The sequence below is a fragment of the Urocitellus parryii genome, chromosome 6, assembly GCF_045843805.1.
Source record: "Urocitellus parryii isolate mUroPar1 chromosome 6, mUroPar1.hap1, whole genome shotgun sequence".
NCBI lineage: Eukaryota > Metazoa > Chordata > Mammalia > Rodentia > Sciuridae > Urocitellus > Urocitellus parryii.
In genome coordinates, this window is record NC_135536.1 from 176,728,143 (window position 1) to 176,749,038 (window position 20,896).

General features: G+C 37.1%; 1 protein-coding gene across 2 annotated transcripts in view; it reads right to left on the reverse strand.

Moving 5' to 3' along the window:
* Positions 1-20,896, reverse strand: part of Pigu (phosphatidylinositol glycan anchor biosynthesis class U) — an 87,854-nt gene that overhangs the window by 62,206 nt on the left and 4,752 nt on the right. Inside the window, exons 2-6 of one of the 2 annotated variants that reach the window (XM_026383216.2) lie at positions 13,974-14,038; positions 9,960-10,019; positions 8,512-8,574; positions 2,609-2,718; positions 188-288 (exon numbers count right to left, since the gene is read on the reverse strand). In XM_026383216.2, coding sequence (XP_026239001.1) covers positions 188-288; positions 2,609-2,718; positions 8,512-8,574; positions 9,960-10,019; positions 13,974-14,038 — 399 coding nt within the window. The remainder of the gene's footprint in view (positions 1-187; positions 289-2,608; positions 2,719-8,511; positions 8,575-9,959; positions 10,020-13,973; positions 14,039-20,896) is intronic. The other variant, XM_077799473.1, reaches the window with a different exon arrangement.

Here is a 20,896-nt window from a genome sequence, read left to right on the forward strand (position 1 = left end):
TAAACAACTATGTTTATAGCGTGCCTCTCAGGTAGATTTTTCAGGACATCTAAATTATTTTTTTTCTCTTGGTTTGTATAAATTTTCTATAATAATCTTCTACTAAATACGTAATTTTAAAAAATATTAAGTGTTGCTTTGCATAAATCAGGAACTGAGCTTTACATACTCTCCTTTAGGGCCTTACCTTTTATCGTGGTCAAAATGAAGAAAGCAATGAGGGTGTTGTTGATGGCGCACGTAGACTTGGCAACACAAGACAAGATCGTGTAGGGATTTAAGAGATAGCTGGGGAAGAACACACATATTTAGCATTAGTAATCCTGGTCAATGGACCAGGGAGTCCTGGCTACCACAGCCAGGAAGTTTAAGAAGTGTACTAAAAGCACACTAAAAGGAAGGCAACTTCTTTGAAATGTGTTCTCACAAGTAAATAGAATAGAGTGGAGGTTAGGGGTCAATAAGCAAAAAGAAAATTATGCTATGTACAACGTGGAAAACAGTTATATTTAATCATTACAGAGATCCTATAAACAAGAAATAACATTACTCCCGTTTTGCAAATGAGGAAGTGAGATTCTGTGGTTATGTGTAACTTGTCCAAGGTTTTACAAGTTAGTATGTACATTCAAAATTAGGTCTCTCTGGCTTCAAAGCCCTTAAAAGCCAAAGTTCTTTCTACTACTTTCTTCTTAGTAGTCAAGCAGTTCCCACTGAGGCAGACTCCAAAGAGAGAATTAAGTACCCACTGAATTCAACAAGGCAGTTGCCATCTGATTTCATAGGACATCCTAACCTTCCACTGGGAGGGAGCCAAAACACTTATTCTTTTCCTGAGGTGGGAAGGAAAGGACTGTGGAAACTAATCTGAAATGCGTGTGAGTTAAGAAATTTTGTACAGTCATAATGTACAGGATAAATTTCTATCCTGCTTATACAAAGGATTTGCAGCAGCTAAATGAAAACAGATAACAAAAATAGTAGTAAAATAAAAATAGCCATGATCAAGACCAGAGGAAAAAAATAAAAGGAGAAAACAAAGCAAGAGAAAGAAGACCAATGGTCTTCTAAAGCATTTTAATAATCAGCTTCAAATCTGGCTGATTTTCCTGGCAGACAAAGTAAAAGGGAGGCCAGTTACATAATTCTGATTATCAGACAGGAAGAAACATACCAGTGTCTTGGGGAGAGATTATAATTATTATTCACAAATAAAGACCTTAAATCCAATACCTCCCAGTACTGTAAGATTAGCAGTTCTAAAGCCAAAGGCCTAGAAATTGTTAGTTTTTTTTTTTTTTTCCAGCAACTACAGATAGGCTTGTTACACAACCTTTAAACAAATGGCTGCTGCTATTACAAAACTACCCCCAGGAGACAAGAGTCTATAAGGACTCATAATGTTGCTAAATCTCTGGTTCTACTAAAGGAGTTCCCAACAATATTTCTAAAATATAGAGATGTGACCTGAATACTCCAAAATTGTTCAGTGGGAGGAAAATCAAGTCATTTCTGAATAGCAGGTGATGTTCAAGAAGGAGCTATCAAGACACCTATATGAAACAGGAAATTCACACAGAGCAGAGAGTTGAGTAAAATCTCCTCATATGTTCCCTTCTAATTCTGAAGAGTTCTAAGGGCATGATTTTTCCATGAAGAAACTTGTCTGTTTTGTTTACTGTGTATTCCTAGAAACTAGCAATTATTGATATTCAATGACTATTAATTGCCAGGTGTAGTGGCACATAATGCCACCACTGTGACTTGGGAGACTGAGGCAGAAAGATCACAAGTTCCAGGACAGCCTCAGCAACTTAGCAAGATCCTGACTCCAAATAACAAATTAAAAGGGCTGGGGATATAGCTCAGTGGTAAAGCACCCTTAAGTTTAATCACAAGTACCCCAAAAAAAGACAACTATTAGTTGACTGAATAATAATTCACATTTGCCTATTTCAGGAAAATAAGAATAGATGAAAGAATTAAACTTACTGGCAGCACTGAATACTCCTAGAAAATTCTTTCATAAAGCCTCTCAATAAGTTCCACTCTTCCACACTAGTGACACAACTGGGATGGATTTACCTGACATTTTTAAAAATTATTTATTTATTCTAATTTGTTATACATGATGGCAGAATGAATTCATTTCATATTACACATGTAGAGCACAAGGTTTACTTGACATTTTACTTCAGTTTTCTGAACTACAAATGGGGGACAAAATTATACATAGGAGCTGCTTGAAACAATAACCACATAAAGACCAGAATTTTATTCAACTCATACATCACAATTAAAGAACTTTTTCCCCCACTTTAAGAAACACTGGTCACAAGTAAGCTGGAGCCCAGATCAGCACCACATCAGAAAGCATTTGTGAAGGGTTTGATTGTATATGTCCCTGTGTGAGTCTTTGTCCCAACAAAGACAAAATGGCTCTGTCTCTTTTGCTGGCCAGAACCCCAGTTGTGCAATAGAACTAAAGCAAATACTTGATGACTAAGACTGCAAATCTCCAAAAATACAACAAACTACATGGGAAAGTCTCATCAGATTTTCCTCACATTCACTGGCACTGAGCCCTGATTTATCAGGGAATACTTACAACAGGGCCACTTTCAGAGGGATATAACGCATTTCCATAGGGGTTCGGATGAGTTCAGCCACATCTGGGGCATACTGGTCCAGTTCTAAGAGGAGTTTCTGCTTTTTAAACTAGGGGGGAAAAAAAAGACAAAACACATGAAACAAATGACTTCCCACTGCTTTTAGGATGAAGACAAGAAGTCCTTGCCGTGGCCTATAGGACACTGCCTGGTCTGGCCCCACTCTCCAGGCTAATTTCATACACATTCTCCCTACCTCCTAGGACCATGAACATGTCACCACTTCTCCTGCCCTTAAGTCTTTGCATTGGATCTCTTCTCTTTCCCTACATAACTCCCACACAGCCTTTAGAGGCCAGTTAAATCATCAGTTCCTCAGAGAAAAAAAACAAAAAAACCCCTATGGTACACATTCTTTCACAGCATTCTTCAAAGTTATAACTATTTCATTTATTTATGTAACTGACTAATGCTGGCTCCCTCCCTAGAGTATGAGTTCCATGAGGGTAGGGACCATGTTATTTTCTCACCATATATGCCTACGAGCTGGCACAGGGGGAGAACAATAAAGATCTGTTGAATGGCTGAATGAATGAATGAATGGAAAACCAGTTTTTAGCCATTTTGAAGAGTTATCATCAGTGGTGTAAAAACTCAAAAAAAATTTTATCAGCAAAGCAGTTATGTTTAAGCCAAGTGGAATGATCCCAAATGTCTCAGTATCATATGTTTTCTTCCTCATTCTCCTATTTCATTTTTTTTTTTTTTTTACTTCCATAGAGGAGGTGTGAAAAGGTCACAATGAAGAGAAAGAGGAGAGCTGGATGTGGCTGGGCAGCTAGTGAGTTAAGATGGGATGGGGGTGGAAAGCTCTTGCCTTCCTGACATGTCACAACAAGTTCATGGGTGTGTTCTAGAATGAAAAAACAACAGGCAACCTTATAAGTAAACACAGGTCGGAATATAGATTAAAAAAATCTCTCAACCACAGATGGGTAGCCCTGATGATTTAATGATCAGAGAATCATTAAACAGTAAAACTAATGCTGTAACCTATTAAGAGTATTTCAGAAGAGCAAGCACTTAACTATCTGTGTGAGAATGGTTAAAGATTTAATGATGAAATAAGCATATCACAATAGACTATATAGTACAAGTACCAATTACATAAAGTTAAAACCATGCAAAATAAGACCCTACATTATTCAGGGATGTTTACAAAAGTTGTAAAAGTTAAGGCTGTGTGCAGGAATGACAACCACAAGGTTGTCAATGATTACTGGGCATGCTATGTCAAAGGGCAAAATAAGAAGATGAAGATAGGAAAGGTAACTAACTGCAGGCATAATTTTTCTTCAAGCTGAAAACAGGTTCACAAGTATGTGTCAGAATGTGTGTGTGTGTGACATATATATTATATATATATTAGTTATACATGCACACAATATCTTTATTTTGTATATTTATTTTTATGCAGTGCTGAGGATCAAACCCAGTGCCTCACATGTAAGGGGCAAGCACTCTGCCCCTGAGCCACAACTCCAGCCCCATGTGTCAGAATTTTTTTAAAAATCTTTTAAAATTTTAGAAGAAAACATTTCAATTCCAAAGAAAATCAAGAGAATATCTCAGGAATACAGGTAGCCCCATATTTCTTGCCCAGGTTTAGATAAAGGCTTAGTTGGAAAACCTGCAAAAAAAATCCCTTTGATCATCTCCCTGTTCTCACTATGGCAAGAGTTCAAGTTAAATAGTGGGAATAATCATCAATAATATTTATGGTGCCATTCACAGCAGGGGTTGTTTAATTAAAAGAACAAAATTTAAACTAATATTCTTTTTTTTTTTTTTTTTTCAAGAGTCCATTTTTTTTTTCATATTTATTGTTTAGTTTTCGGCGGACACAACATCTTTGTTGGTATGTGGTGCTGAGGATCGAACCCGGGCCGCACGCATGCCAGGCGAGCGCGCTACCGCTTGAGCCACATCCCCAGCCCGAAACTAATATTCTTTTACCAGAGAAGGGGGTTGGCTCAGCAATCCAAGCATTTAGTGAGGACAGCTGCAAAAGTGTAGAAGAAAGGAGGCCCACTAAGAGCTCTAGCATTCTGCTGCAAGAAGACAACATGGAGAGGATGAGATCAACAAAAGCAACTATTAGGAAGGAACAGGAACAGGAGTTCATTTAGGGGCAGACAGAGAGGCAAGTGGGACTGCAGACCCATTCCCAGATTGGAAGCCAGCCAGCATGGCTGCACTGAGAGATGGAGGTTACCAAGAATGTGTAGATCCTTGGGCAACGGGGATGGTGGGCCAGCAGGACCAACTTGTAAATGCAATCTTCTCAAGGACAGTACTTTAAAGCAGAAAAATCTTCTGAAATGCGAGTCTCCAGGAGGGATGAATAGTTCCTATGTTGTCTACTCCCTCTTTACTTTCTTCCTCAGTCTCATAACCACGGTCACCATTATAGCTGGCCTCAGAGGTCCAATTATCAGACTCCCAAGCATAGGCAAAACACCTTTTTTAAAAATCTCCATTGCATTCAGCTGGAGAAAGGAAAGTGGCTAGAATCTAAGGAAATTTATAATTATACACACATACATGCACATATAACCCTAAGAAAATCAGAAATATAAAAATAAATAAGGGAGTATAATTTAAAATCTAAAGACAAATATTTCTATAACAATTCAGCAGAGTTGACAATGATGAGACTGAAAACAATTATAGGGGCTGGGGTTACGGCTCAGCAAGAGGCCTTGGGATTGATCCCCAGCACCACACAAAAAATATATAGATAATGGAAAGCTGCATACAAACTGATTAATGACCACAAAGGTAACACACCCAGGTCACCACCCTGCAGATTACTTTTAATCTCTCCTGTAATTGTAGTTGGACATAATACCTTTTTGTTTGTTTGTTTGCTGCAGAATGAAGGAAAAAAATCTAAATTTTAATTCAGTCTTGATGACAGTAGTACATCTTTTTTCTTTTTTTTTTTTAAGAGAGAGTGAGAGAGGAGAGAGAGAGATAGAGAGAATTTTTAATATTTATTTTTTAGTTCTCAGCGGACACAACATCTTTGTTGGTATGTGGTGCTGAGGATTGAACCCGGGCCGCACGCATGCCAGGCGAGCGCGCTACCGCTTGAGCCACATCCCCAGCCCAGTAGTACATCTTTGTGCATCAAAATACACATACTGACAATTACTCATTTGCTTTTCTTTCTTCTAAATTATGGAAAGAAAAGAAAAAGAAAACTCTAGGTCTCTACATAAGCCGAGATACAACAAAGTAATTAAAATTGGCACTCTAAAATGAAAGGTTCTCAACCTGAGGTCAGGTTGTTAGGAACTAACTGAAACATACTTTATTTTTCTCCATAAAGCTCCCCCTGCCCCATTAAAACTGTTTTGAAGGCTGGAGGTATAGCTCACAGTGGTAGGATGCTTGCCTAGTATGTATAAGTCTTTGGGTTCTATTCCCAACTCCACAAAATACACAAACACACACACCAAGCCCTATTTTAATTGGAATAGGTAGTATTCTTATGATAGTTGAACAGGGGAGAAAAACAAGGAATAAACATATGACACTACCATCTCTAATCAAGTTTCATTAAAACACATTTCGGTTTTACATTTGGTTGAAAAGATTTGGCTGGGTGCATGGCATACACCTATAATCCAAGTGGATCAGGAGGATGAGGCAGGAGGATCACAAGTTCCAAGCCAGCCTCAGCAATTTACTGAGGCCCTAAGCAACTTGGTGAGTTCCTGTCCTGTCTCCAAAAACAAGGGAGGGTGGGGTGCAGGCTGGGGATGTGGCTCAGTAGTTAAGCGCCCTGGGTTCAACCCCTAGTAACAACAACAACAACAAACGATCTGGCTGATTGTACTTTTAAATGAAAGCTATCACTGAGTATGGTGGTGCATGACTGTAACCCCCATGACTCCAGAAGCTAAGGCAGGATGATTGCAAGTTCAAGGCCAGCCTCAGCAACTTAGCAAGGTCCTGTCTCAAAATAAAAAGTTAAAAAAGAGCTGGGGATGTAGCTCAGTGGAAAAACTCCCCTGAGTTTAATCCCCAGTATCAAATAATAAACATACCTAGATCTACCAGTTGTTTAACATTTCACCATATTTCTTTTACCTCTACACATACACACAGGCATAATTTTTTTTCTTATCAAACCATTTGAAAGTAAGCTACAGATAACATGCCACTTGACTTTAGCATATTTTTAACCTCAAATAAAGACTGAAGTGTACATATATAACCTATCTTGGAGAAAAAAAATTAGCCAGTGCTAATTTATCTCTGAATTTCTCAGCTTATGAACTTCATGCCCAGCTATTTCATCTGTAACCCTCAAGAGAATACTGTTAGCACATTTCAGCTCAGCCTATAGAATTTTTAAGTTATGCTCTATTAGCCTTAGTGATACTAAGTCTCTAAAATGTAGTTCTTAATCCTTTAGCAGAAGTCAAAAACTCTGAGCAATAATTAACTGCCACAGACTCTCGGAAAAGATCAGACATGCACATACACATACAATTTTTCATACTATTTCAAGCATTTTATAGGCCTATTAAGCCTATAAATGGACTCCAAATTAAAAACCCTCAGTCTAGATATTTTAAAAATCTGAGGTCTAAAATTTTAGAATTTATCAGCTTCCTGTGTTACTGATGACCATTGCCACAGAAAGGCAAATTGCTATTTCTGGTTCTACTACTTGTTAACAGAAGTGAAAATGAACCACAAGCAGGCAATGCCAATGAAATGCAGCCTTATCTCACCCCAGCCTAAATCCTCTCAGTGGCTCCCAGCCAATCAAGAAAGGCTATAGCCAACTTTTTTAAAATATGTAATTACATGGATAGTATACATGATTAACCTGTTAACTCTCTCAGAACCCAGGAAAAAGGAAAATGTCTCTACTATGCAATTCCCCTGGCTATTAAATAAGGATTAAAACTAAAGTTTACATCAATACTTTTAATAGGGGCTGGGATTGTGGCTCAGCTTTAGAGCACTCAAGGGGCATGGGCGGGACCCGGGTTCAATCCTCAGCACCACATAAAAATAAAGGCATTGTATTGTGTCCATCTACACCTAAAAAAATAAATATTAAAAAAAAATACTTTTAAGAGGCACTTAATACATGCTAAATTTTCTGATTAAGATTACTCTTTGGGGCTTGGTATGACACATACCTATAATCCCAGTGGCTCAGGAGGCTGAGGCAGGAGGATGGCAAGTTTGCAACCAGCCTCAGCAACTAAGCAAGACCCTAAGCAATTTAGTGAGACCCTGTCTCAAAATTTTAAAAAAAGGGCTTGGGATGCAGCTCAGTGGTTAAGCACCCTTGGGTTCAATCTCCAGTACTCTTTGGGGGCTGGTGGTATGATTCAGTGGTAAAGCACTTGCCTAGCATGCTCAAGGCCCCAGGTTCTATTCTCAGCACCACAAAAAATAAAATAGAATCCAAGAATCCAATTTTACCTCAGTAGTCCTAACAGTAAGTTAAAAGCAGAATTCACTTTCCTTTGAAAAGAAAAACTGGTGAAAAAGAATGGAAGATTTTTTTAGGGGCCTCACTAATATAAATGTCATGTAAAACTCTGTTCTAAAAAATCTCAATTTGCACAGGTGTGTGGATAATAACAAGCTACATAGATTAAGACTGAACTTTCTGGATGTATTAGTAAAACACTTTCATAGATTTGGGTTTGTCGTTCCAAGTACAGCTGAATCAACCAGAAGCTTCATTTCCACTTCTTAGCTTATAAAGCAGCTAAATGCTTAAGTATAGGACCTTTGATTCTTTGTAATAACAAAGACCAGAAGGTTACCAAATTCCACCAGTTTTTCCCATCTGTTAATTACTTACCACAACTTTATTGAAGTCTTGGATTGCAAAATACAGGGCAACAGCAGTGAGTGCATCAGTTATCTGTCAAGAAAGAAGAGTGAAAGGAAATATAAAACTCAGTTATGCAGAGATACTGGAATACTGCCAGGCCCTAGAGTTCTGGTGGATCAGTCAGGCAGAATGTCAACCCTCATTCTGATTACTAAAAGGTAAGACCCAGTCAGGGAGATTTAACTGGAAAACCCTGAAGATTAGAACCCATCTAGGCCCACTTAAGTCTTGTGAATCACTGTGTCTGCTCTAAAAGTACAAGTTACTTACGTTTTCTACAAAATTGGAACAATACCCACTGCTTTGCAAGCCTCATGTATGTAAGTGCCTAGCACATAATAAAAGTCCTCAATAAATAGGAACCAATATAATTATTAAAGAAGACCTCAGTAGGGCTGGGGATTTAGCTCAGTTGATAGATTACTTGGCTGGCATGCAGAAGGCCATGGGTTCAATCCCCAACACCGCAAAAAAAAAAAAAAAAAAAAAGACCTCAGTAGACTTCCGACTTCCTATGTATTATTTCCTTTTTTTTTTTTTCTAAGTACTGGGAATCAAACCCAGGGCCTCACCCATGCCAGGCTTGCTCTACCACTGAAACACACCCCCAGCTCCAGAGGAATTTGTTGACCCAGATTTTTCAACCCTAAACTAGACAAATGTTTCAAACTGCTGTGCTCTCAAAACATAGTCCTGGCCAGGGTTGTGGCTCAGTGGTAGAGCACTTGCCTAGCACATGTGAGGCACTGGGTTTGATTCTTAGCACCACATAAATAATAAATACATAAAATAAAGGTATTATGTCCATCTACAACTAAAAAATATTTAAAAACAAAAAACAACCACAGTCCTGTCATTTCAGTATTCAAGATTCTTGCCTCCTAAAAGTCCCATCAAGGCCTATGTCCTCTTCACAGAATCTCTTGGCAGAACAGTTAGGACACTTAGGATTTCCCCCATACTGGAACAATTAAAGCCAATCACAGAATCTTGGAGCTAGAAAATTCAAGACTGCATAATCTAGAAACCAAGCTCTAAAGAAGAATAAGGAATTGGAGCAAGTCAGAAGTCAGAGATTGCTTCTCACACTTCCATAATTCTGCCACAGTTCAATGATTTCAAATTAAAAATATAAAATTTCACTTTTATTTCTGAGAAACTCCCAAGCTTGTAAGGCAGATTTTTCCTTAAAAATAACAAACTGTGCCAGGCATGGTGGCACATGCCTGTAATCCCAGCAGGAAGATCACAAATTCTAAGCCAGTCTAAACAAAAGCAGAGGCACTAAGCAAGTCAGTGGGCTGGGAAAATGGCTCAGTGGTCAAGTGCCCCTGGTTCAATCCCCGGTACCAAAACAAAAACAGACTGCAAAATTAGAAAAATGATTGATAGACTTTATCTGAAAGACTACTTACCATAAATACCAATTCAGCATAGTCAATTAGGAAATGAAAGAGGTATATTATTAATGGAGTCTGCAGGAGAAAAACAAACATACAAATAAAAAATTAAGTTAAATCTCACTATGAAATAACAGTTTCCTGAGTTGGGGGAAAAACTTCTTCAGCAAAAATCTGTTTATCTGTTTCCTTCTTGGAATATTGTACTATTCTAATTGGCTGATGTACATATAAGAGCAAATAATTTAGTACCCTGAACCTTTCGTACCACTGGAACTATTTTTTTACTTCAAAAGAGAATAAAAAATTTTGATGTGTTAAATATCTGTTTAGCTTGGCATGATGGTATGCAACTATAGTCCCAAGTACACAGAAACTGAGTCAGGAGGACTGCCTGGCACAGGGCTTCAAGGCCAGCCTGGGCAATGTAATGTAACCCTGTCTCAAAAAATAAATAAGTATGTAATATCTGTTTAGAAACTGATAACACACTACAGTTATCATGAAAATCATGTTCTAAGACATATCTAACAGCCAAGGGGAACCCTAGAGGACCAAGATTACTAAACTTACAAAATTAATTGGGAAATCTTTTCCTCCTTCTATTCTCTGAGAAGTTCGTGTTAAAATGTTATTTCCTCCATAAAAATTGAGAAAAAAAATCCACTCATTTTTGCCCAAGTGTTCTTTAAGAAATTTAAGTTACAGATTTAATTTCCTTCACAGATAAAACAATATTCCAATTTACTGTGTCAGTATAAATTGTGTTTTTCTAAGGATCTGTCCATTTCATCTAAATTTTCATCTCACTGACATAAAGTTGTTCATAATATTTTAGTTTTTATTATTTAAGGCAATAAATTTTCTTCTGATTATGGCTTTAGCTGTATCACAAAAGTTTTTTTATTATTTTTTGTAGTTGTAGATGAACAGGATGCTTTTATTTTATTTATTTTTATGTGGTACTAAGGATCAAATCCAGTGCCTCACACATGCCAGGAAAGCACTCTGCCACTGAGGTATATAGCCTCAGTCCACAAGTTTTGATAGGCTGTTTGCTTTTCAATATTATTCAGTTGAAAATATAATCTAGGGGCTAGGGATGTGGCTCAAACGGTAGCGCGCTCGCCTGGCATGCGTGCGACCCGGGTTCGATCCTCAGCACCACATACCAACAAAGATGTTGTGTCCTCTGAGAACCAAAAAATAAATATTAAAAATTCTCTCTCTCTCTCTCTCTCTCTCTCCCCTCTCTCACTCTCTCTTAAAAAAAAAAAAGAAAGAAAATATAATCTAATTTCCACTGACATTTCTTCTTTGAGACTACTTTGAAATGTATAGACTGGAGATGCAGGCCAGTTGAAGAGCACATGCTTAGCATGTGTGACACCCTGGGTTCAATTTCCAGCACACACACACACAAAAAGTACAATGTTCAATTTCCAAATATTTGGAAGCTTTCTTCACATAAATATATGTGTGTGTGCATGTGTGTGTGCATGGGTGATTTGTGTGTGTGTGTGTGTGTGTGTGTGTGTGTGTATATGTGTGTTTTAGGCAATTGAACCCAAGGCCTGGTCTAAGGTGATGGAGGATGGCTTTTGGAGGCATTAAAGCCTAAGCTAATATCTGAATAGTAGAGCCAACTCCCCAAAAAGGGAAGAGTGGCCCTTTATAGAGAGACAACAGCATGAACAAAGACCATTAGTTAACAGAGAATATGATACAGTATCATATTCTATAACATATATATGTTAGAATTATCTCAGGGAGGTCAGGCCCAGTGGTGCATGCCTGTAATTCTAAAACAGGGCTGGAGATGTGGCTCAGTGGTTAAATGCTCCAGGTTCAATACCTGGTATCAGAAGAAAAAAGAAAAAAAACAGAAATGATTGATAAAGAATACAATAGGGAGGCTGGCGTTGTGGCTCAGCGGTAGAGCACTCGCCTATCGCTCACCTAGGCTCGATCCTCAGCACCACATTAAAATAAAGGTATTGTGTCCAACTACAACTAAAAAATAAATATTTTTTTATTTTTTATTAAAAAAAATAGAATAGAATTGGGGCTGGAGTGTGGCTCAGTGGTGCAGTGCTTGCCTAGCATGTGTGAGGCACCGGGTTCGATCCTCAGCACCACATAAAAATAAATAAATAAAAATAAAAGTATTGTGTCCAGCTACAACTTAAAAAAAATTTATATATATATATATATATATATATACACACACACACACACACACACACACACACACACACACGTATAAATAGAATAGGAAATACTGGGGAATGATACTGGCCAAAATATATTATTATATTGTGTGCATGTACAAATATATAACAACAGATGCCATCATTATTTATAACTATAATATGCCAATTAAAAATAAATGGACAGGGCCAGAGCTATAACTCAGTGGCAAAGTACTTGCCTAGCATGCATGAGACATTGGTTTTGATCCTCAGCACCACATAAAAATTAAAAAATAAAATAAAGGCATTCTGTCCATCTATAACTATAAAAAAAATTAAGAAAAAAATAAATGGACAAAAAAAAATAGAAAAAATATTGGAAAAAAAATGTGGTAAGGAGGGTCTACAGGGTTTTGTATGCTCCTTGAAGGTATGTGGATTTTATCCTGAGGTCAATGGTTAAGGATTTAAAGGAACTGAGTAAGACAGTGACAAAATCAGATTCACATTTTAGAAAAATGACCCTGAAAGCACAATAAAGAGTAAATGAGAGGCTGGAGTTGTGGCTCAGCCTGTGTAAAGCACTTGCCTGGCATGTGTGAGGCCCTGGGTTCAATCCTTAGCACCGCATATAAGTAAATAAATAAAATTAAAAAGATCCATTTACAACTAAAAAATATTAAAAAAAAAAAAAGAGAGAGAGAGAGAATAGGGGCTGGGGCTGTAGCTCAGTGGCAAAGCGCTTGCCTCGCATGTGTGAAGCATTGGGTTCAATCCTCAGCACCACGAAAAAATAAAAATAAAGATATTGTGTCCATATACAACTAAAAAAAAGAGTAAGTAAAGGGGCTAAGGTTGTATAGCTCAATGGCTGAGTGCTTGCCTAGCATGCGTAAGGCACTGGGTTTGATTCTCAGCACCAAATAAAATAAAAGTATTATGTCCATTTACAACTAAAAAAAAAGAAAAAGAAAAGTAAATGAAGCTGGGCTCAGTGGTACATGCCTATAATCTCAAGCTACTCCAACAGGCTGAGGCAGGAGGATTGACAAGTTTGAGGCAAATCTCAGAAACTTACCAAGACCCTGTCTCAAAACCAAAAAAGTAAAAAAAAAGGGGCTAGGAATTCAGTTTAGTGGAGAGAGGCACTCAGTCCAATACCCAGTACTGTGCCAAAAAAAAAAAAAAGAAGAAATGAGCAAGACTGAACTGAGAAAGACTTGTCAGGAAGCTATTGGAGTAACCCAAACAAGAGATTATGGTGACCTAATCAAGAGTGTTTTTACTAATCTTTTTTTTTAAGGACCTTTTTTTTTTAGTTGTAAATGGACACAATACTTGTATTTTATTTATTTATGTGGTGATGAGGATTGACCCCAGTACCCCCCTCACATATGAGATAAGCACTCTACCACTGAGCCACAACCCCAGCCCACTGTTTTTATTAATCTTAAAAACTAATTTTATGGGTTAAATAAGCTTTAGTGGGCTTTTTAAGAAACTAACATTGATGTTTTCATGGAAAAGCATGTTTCAAAGAATCAATTACATGCTACTCAGCACACCAACTATCCATGGTTACAATTTATTTGCCATTTAAAAGTCACTTCTACAGAAGTCTCACCTGTTTCTCCAAGTTACAATCTTATTCTGGATCATTTCAATAGTAACTGTGAAACCACCTTTTTATCCAGAGGACATCTAAAAAAGGGTTGTTTCTAAATAGGATTTTCAAAAATAGATCCTTTTAAATGCTTGTACAAAACAAAGGTTAGGCTTTGGTATCTATGACGGTAAACCACTCTTAGTACCCCGAAAAGAAAACAAGAACACTTACTTCATGAAATATTGCTCCAGAATACGGAGATACTCCCAAGTCTAACAGTGAGAGGCCTTCGACCACTGAAAAGCAAGACATCCACGTTCACTCAGACTTCACAGACAGCAGATGATCATAAACTAAAATGTTAGGTATGTCCGGGACCAAGAAGGGCCTAAGAGTTTATCTAATCCCTTTCATCTAATCTCCAGAAAGTGTTTGTAAATTTTTAGTTGAACATTTCTGAGAATGAGGAACTCTCTTCCATACACAGCATCCCTTTCCAATGTGGGACAACACTCGTTAGGAGAAAGTTTTTGCTTGTTATTGGGGATTGAACCCAGGGGTGCTCAACCACTAAGCCATATTCCCAGCCCTTTTTATTTATTTACTTATTTTGAAATTTTTAGTTTAGACGGACATAATATCTCTAGTTTATTTATTTTTATGTGGTATTGATGATCAAACCCAGTGCCTCAGACATGCTAGGCAAATACTCTACCATTGCGCCACAACCCCTGCCCTTTTTATTTTTTGAGACAGGGTCTTCCTAAGTTGCTTAGGTTTTTGCTAAATTGCTAAGGCTGACCTTAAATTTACAATCCTCCTGCCTCAGCCTCCAGAATTACCGGGATTATAGGGGTGTGCCAGTGCCCCTAGTTTAGGAGAAGGTTTTATATTAAACAGTACATTTCCTTCTACCTCTTTGTAACTTCCACACACTCTAAAAACTGTTTCATTTATATTTGTTATGTTTTTGGGAACCGGGCAGAACATATCAGAAGCTGATGAGAAATGTCCGTAGAGTGGGGAAATGGGCAGTCATTCTCATATTCTGCTTGACTGTGTGACATTTGTTATCAGCTTTTCTACAGGGCAATATGTATCTTTTAGGTATATGCCTTTTGATTCTAAGACGACAGTTCTTAGGACAGTTTCTAAGGAAATATTGGGCAAGTGCCCAAAGAGATATGTTCAGTATAGTGTTCAAGAGTACTGAAAAATTGGCTAATAATTTCTCAATGCCTATCAATATAAATTTATCTAAATACATTGATATATGTTTTTATGATGGGATACTTTAGAGTTAAAAATTGCAGTTATAGCCAGGCGCAGTGGCACACTCCTAAAATCCCAGCAGCTCAGGAGGCTGAGGCAGGAGGACCAAGAGTTCAAAGCCATCATCAACAACAATAAGCCGGCATCATCAACAAAAGTAAGCAACTCAGTGAGACCCTGCATCTAAATAAAAATACAAAATAGGGATGGGGATGTGGCTCAGTGGTCGAGTGACCCTGGGTTCAATTCCTGGTGCCCCCTCCCCCAAAACTGCAGTTATAAATACTTGAATAATAAGTGGAACAAAAAGGAAAGCTATCCTTACAGAGAATTCTAAGCATCAAGTGTAGAAGGAAAGACAAGAAAAAAAATCACTATTTGACCCACTGAAATAATTCTAAAGGGTAATAACTGTCATCAGTGGATACTAAAATCAGTGGGTAAAAAATATGATAAAAACCAGCCTATGCAAAGGGAAAAATAATTTTACACAGATAAACCTGACATTCATTTCCTTAATTATGTGACCAAAGTTAAACATCATTAATAATAGTTTAACCATATTAACACCAAGTTCTTCCTAATATGATTCACTGAGATATATATGGTCCTCATGCCAAAAATGTGGTACCCTTGCCAAAAAAATATTTCTCCAATTTCTTCATGAGAAAACATCCAAACAAATCCAAATTAAGAGAAAAAAATAACTAGTCAATACTCTTAAAAATGTAAGTTTGAGCAGGTGTCCCACATTGGAATAGACTAAGAAGAAAAAACAAAATGAGATTACAGATTGAATAGTAGCAGAAAAAGAACATTCATAGGGAAGTGGTAATAAGGTCTGTGCTTTAGTTAATAGCACTGAATCAATGTTAAACTTCTGTTGTAGGCACTTTACTACGGCAGTATAGGATATTAACATCAGAAGCTGGGTGAAGGATAAACAGAAAGTCTATATACTTTTGTTTTGGTTTTTTAGTTACAAATGGACACAGTACCTTTATTTTATTTATTTATTTTTATGTGGTGCTGAGGATTGAACCCAGTGCCTCATATGTGCACTTTGCCTAAAAGGCTCTACCACTGAGCTACAACCCAGCCCCATATGTACTATTTCTCCAATGTTTTAAAAATCTAAAATTATTTCAAAGTTAAAAGTTAAAATTAAGGGCTGGGGCTGGGGCTCAGTGGTAGGGCGCCCGCCATGCACGTGTGAGGCACTGGGTTTGATCCTCAGCACCACATAAAAATAAATAAAGATATTGTGTCCATCTACAACTAAAAAAATGTTTAAAAAAAAGTTAAAATTAAAAAACAAAGTATAGATCTATATTTACTGAAGGAGCACTGTCCATGGAATAGTCTTAAATGAAGAGCAGGTCATAAAACAGCAGGTAAAATATAATACAATTTTATTTTAAACTTTTATAAGCATTCATTCATTTCATTATTTAAGAGAATGAATATATATTTGATGAGAAATGTATGGAAAATATTAAAATGTTAACAATAATGATCTTTGGATGATAAGATTACAGAAAATGTTTAGTTTCTTTTATCCTTTCTTCATCTTTCTGAATCAGTAATACACATGAAGTATTTTGTAATTTTTAAAAAGAATCAAGAAAAATCATTTTTAAAATATGGGACAAAATATTTTTAAAAAGACATAAAATGGAGCTATAAAAGTCTATAAGGTAGATAGGCTTATAAATGTATAAAATATCTCAGAAGGATACATAAAAAACCAATAACAATGGATGCCTCCAAGGAATGAAACTTAATAGCTATGAGAAAGTGGTACAACCAGGCATGGCGGCCTATGCCCCGTAGTCCTAGACCAGCTTGGGCAACATAGTGAAATCCCTATCTCAAGGAAAGGAAGAGGATGTGAAGGCAATTTGGCTGTGACCTCTGCTACCCCACTGGTTTCTAGGGTTGGTTTGGCTAATCTAGTCAACTAAGCAGGTATTCCCTTCCTCCCTCATCCCTCAATGTGCTGATCACTGAAGCTGTGCACTCAGTGAAAGAAGACAACTTTCCCCAGCAGGACTATCCTTCAGTCAAGGATGTATGAGTAGCTGTGCTTCACTACTGGAACCTCTAAACAAGCTCTCAAGGAAAGGAAGAAAAGAAAAAAGAAAGTGGTAGAAAGATGACTTTTAATCATGTAGCCTTTTGCAACTGGGATTTTTGAACCAAGTGATTGAATTACCTATTCAAAAACAAATAAATGAGGGGCTGGTGTTGTGGCTCAGTGGTAGAGTGCTTGCCTAGCATGCAAGAGGCACTGGGTTCGATCCTCAGCACCACATAAATGTAAAATAAAGATATTGTGTCCACCTAAAACTTAAGATAAATATTAAATAAAGTCAGAGATTACAGAGCTGGTTCTATAAAAAAAAAGAAACTATATATTTGTAATGAGTAGGCTACATATGCAACTTTAAACTTTATAGACCTACCCTAAATAAGTAAACTTAATCAGTTACACAATTCATGGTGACCCTATAACCAAAACAAAGCCTTTTGTTTGAGACAATTGCAAATGGTACTCTATGCTAGGACCAGAAAGAAACATCCCTTAAGGAGTCGCATAAAGAGGCTGCTATGTAACACAGGACCAGTATAAGGTTGTCTGAAAACATTACTATTCTTGTTTAATCCAGAGGGAAATTTCCAAGTATGTACCCAGAGGACTTCACAATTTTCAGGCAATTATCTCAATGTAATTTTTCTTTCAGTGCTTTTGCTAGATATTGTACATCAATAAATTTGCTAATGTGCTATCCAGAAAGTGCCTAGAAAGAATGTGGCTCAGCTCTCTTGATGATTAAATATACCATCAAATTGCCTCACAGATAAGTCATCTGGGGGGAAGAGTCAATCTCATGTAAAAAACACGTTAAAAAACACTATAATTTACTAAAACATTAAGAAGTAGGGGCCGAGGTTGTGGCTCTGTGGTATAGCGTTTGCCTAGCATGCGTGAGGCACTGGGTTCGATCCCTGGAACCATGTAAATATAAAAAATAAAGATATTATGTAAAAAAAAAAAAGTACAGGAAGAGCAAAAACTCAAAATAATTTTAATACATTTAGCTTCCTACACTGTCATTTTTCTTATCTTGGTGCATATGAATGAAAACCCTGACATGGTCTGAGATAAAGAGTGACAAAATCCTCTTTAGAATATAAGAGTGCATCTATTCTATGTTTAAAAGAATAACTGGGACTCCCAAGTTCTAATACATATAACTATGTTCCACTGATATTATGCTAGGTACATTTTAAAGTCAGTTTGACAAAAAGCTTTTTTGTGAAAAAACACAAAAACTCAATAAAAACCTCAAAGAACTCACACCTTTAAGCCACTCTTTTTCCTGGAGTACATTCCAAAAATAAAACCTGAGAAAAGTTCACCAGAGTAACTGCTAACATTTCTGGCTTCATGGAATTATTATCCAATTATTACTAGGATAGTTGACCATAAGAGCTAATTAATGATGGCCAATTATTTTCAAAAAGTTGCATTTTTGATAGACTCTCAACTTTTTTAAAAATATATTTTGGTTTGATTTTTTTCTTTTAGATACATACAATACCTTTATTTTACTTATTTATTTTTATATAGTGCTGAGGATTGAATCCAGTGCTTCACACTTTAGGCAAGCACTATACCACTATCGCTGAGCTACAACCCCAGCCCTGACTCTCAACTCTTACCTGATAATAATCCCATGAAGCATGAATTCTTATTTAGTAACTCGATATACTTATGTAATTTTCCTACGGATAACAATAAAAGCATATAATTGAGAATTATACAAACGTTATATTTGAGTTTCCCCTATCAAGGGCAAACACTGAGCTTGTTCTAAAGCAGTGGTATTCTTATACTCCTAGCTGAAAGGGTATTAAAGAAGCAGTCGTTCCAGTAGCAATGAACACAACTATCATCCAGATCTTGTTGTTTTGGTTTCTTTTTAATGTTTATTTTTAGTTGTAGCTGGACACAATACCTTTATTTTATTTGTTTTTATGTGGTGCTGAGGACTGAACCCAGGGCCTCACACATGCTAGGCGAGCACTCTACCACTGAGCCACAACCCCAGCCCCAGATCTTGTTTTTTTAAAAAAAAAAACTTCCAGGGTTGGGGATATAACTCAGTTTCTAGAGTGTTTTGCATGCACAGGTCCTGAGTTCAATCCCCAGCACCACACACAAAAAAAAATTTCCAATAAAAGGAGCCAGGGTTCCTTGGAGAAGCAGCCAATTCCAGAAATAGACTAAGAAAAAGACAAAGTAGCCAATCTGAAAGAGATCCCAAAAGCCAAAACCAAAACAATTTAAATAAAATGAAAATGGTATGGATTATAAAATAAACATCCATAGGTCCATACTAATAAAGAATGACTGAATAAATAAATGAGAAAGAAACCTTTGTCAGGTGCAGCAGCAGATGCCTATAATCCAAGAACCTCAGGAGGTTGAGGCAAGAGGAGTGTTTTTGTTTTTGTTTTTTAATTTTTTAATATTTATTTTTCAGTTTTCAGTGGACACAACATCTTTATTTTATTTCATGTGGTGCTGAGGATCGAACCCAGGGCCCCGTGCATGCCAGGCGAGCGCGTTACCGCTTGAGCCACATCCCCAGCCCAAGAGGAATAAGTTTGAGGTCAAACTCAGCAACTTAACAAGATTCTGTCTCAAAATAAAAAATAGAGGGCTGGGGATGTGGCTCAAGCAGTAGCACGTTCGCCTGGCATGCGCGGGGCGCTGGGTTCGATCCTCAGTACCATATACAAACAAAGATGTTGTGTCCACCGAAAACTAAAAAATAAATATTAAAAATTCTCTCTCTCTCTCTCCTCTCTTTCTCTCTCTCTCTCTCTCTCTCTCTCTCTCTCTCTCTCTCTCTCTCTCTCAAAAAAAAAAGAAAAAAAGAAAAAATAGAGGACTGGGGTTGTGGCTCAGTGGTAAAGTACTTGCCTAGCATATGTGAGGCACTGGGTTCAATTCTCAGCATCACATATAAATAAATGAATAAAATAAAGGTCCATTAACAACCAAAAAAAAAATATTTTAAAAATAGAAAGGGGGGCTGGGGATGTGGCTCAAGCGGTGGCGCGCTCGCCTGGCATGCGTGCGGCCCGGGTTCGATCCTCAGCACCACATACCAACAAAGATGTTGTGTCCGCCGAGAACTAAAAAATAATAAATATTAAAAAATTCTCTCTCTCTCTCTCTCTCTCTCTCTCTCTCCCCCCCTCACTCTCTCTTAAAAAAAAAAAAAAAAAGAAAGAAAGGGTATCCTAAAAGAAAATACCACACCCACTAGGCTACTTTCTGTGTCTATGGATTTCTTGGCCTGAATGCTTCAAATAAAGAGAGAATTGTACATTATGTTTTTTGATCACTGGCTCCCCTCACCTAGTATATTTTCAAGGTTCATACATGTTGTATCATGTACATGTACTACATTCCTTTATATGGCTGATTCCAAGCCCACTGATATATATATGCTGTATTTTTTTTCACTAATTCATCAATTTGGTACACAATCCTGACCATTAAGAGAACCCTGAAGATTTGTGTACAAGATATTTTTTGTGTATGTGGATTATATGCTTCCATTTCTCTTAGGTATAGAAGGTTGTAATACTTGGAAGACATTTTGAGAAATTGATAGACTGTTTTCCAGTATGACTGCATTCTCTCGTTTCAACCAGAAAGGTATCAGGATTTTAATTTTTCAACATCCTCACCAACTTGAGATTCAATTTCTTCTTGATTATAACTGTTCACTTTGACTTAAAGTAGTATCTTGTTGTGTTTTGATTTGTTATTGGATTTGAGTATTTTTCATGTTCATTGGCTA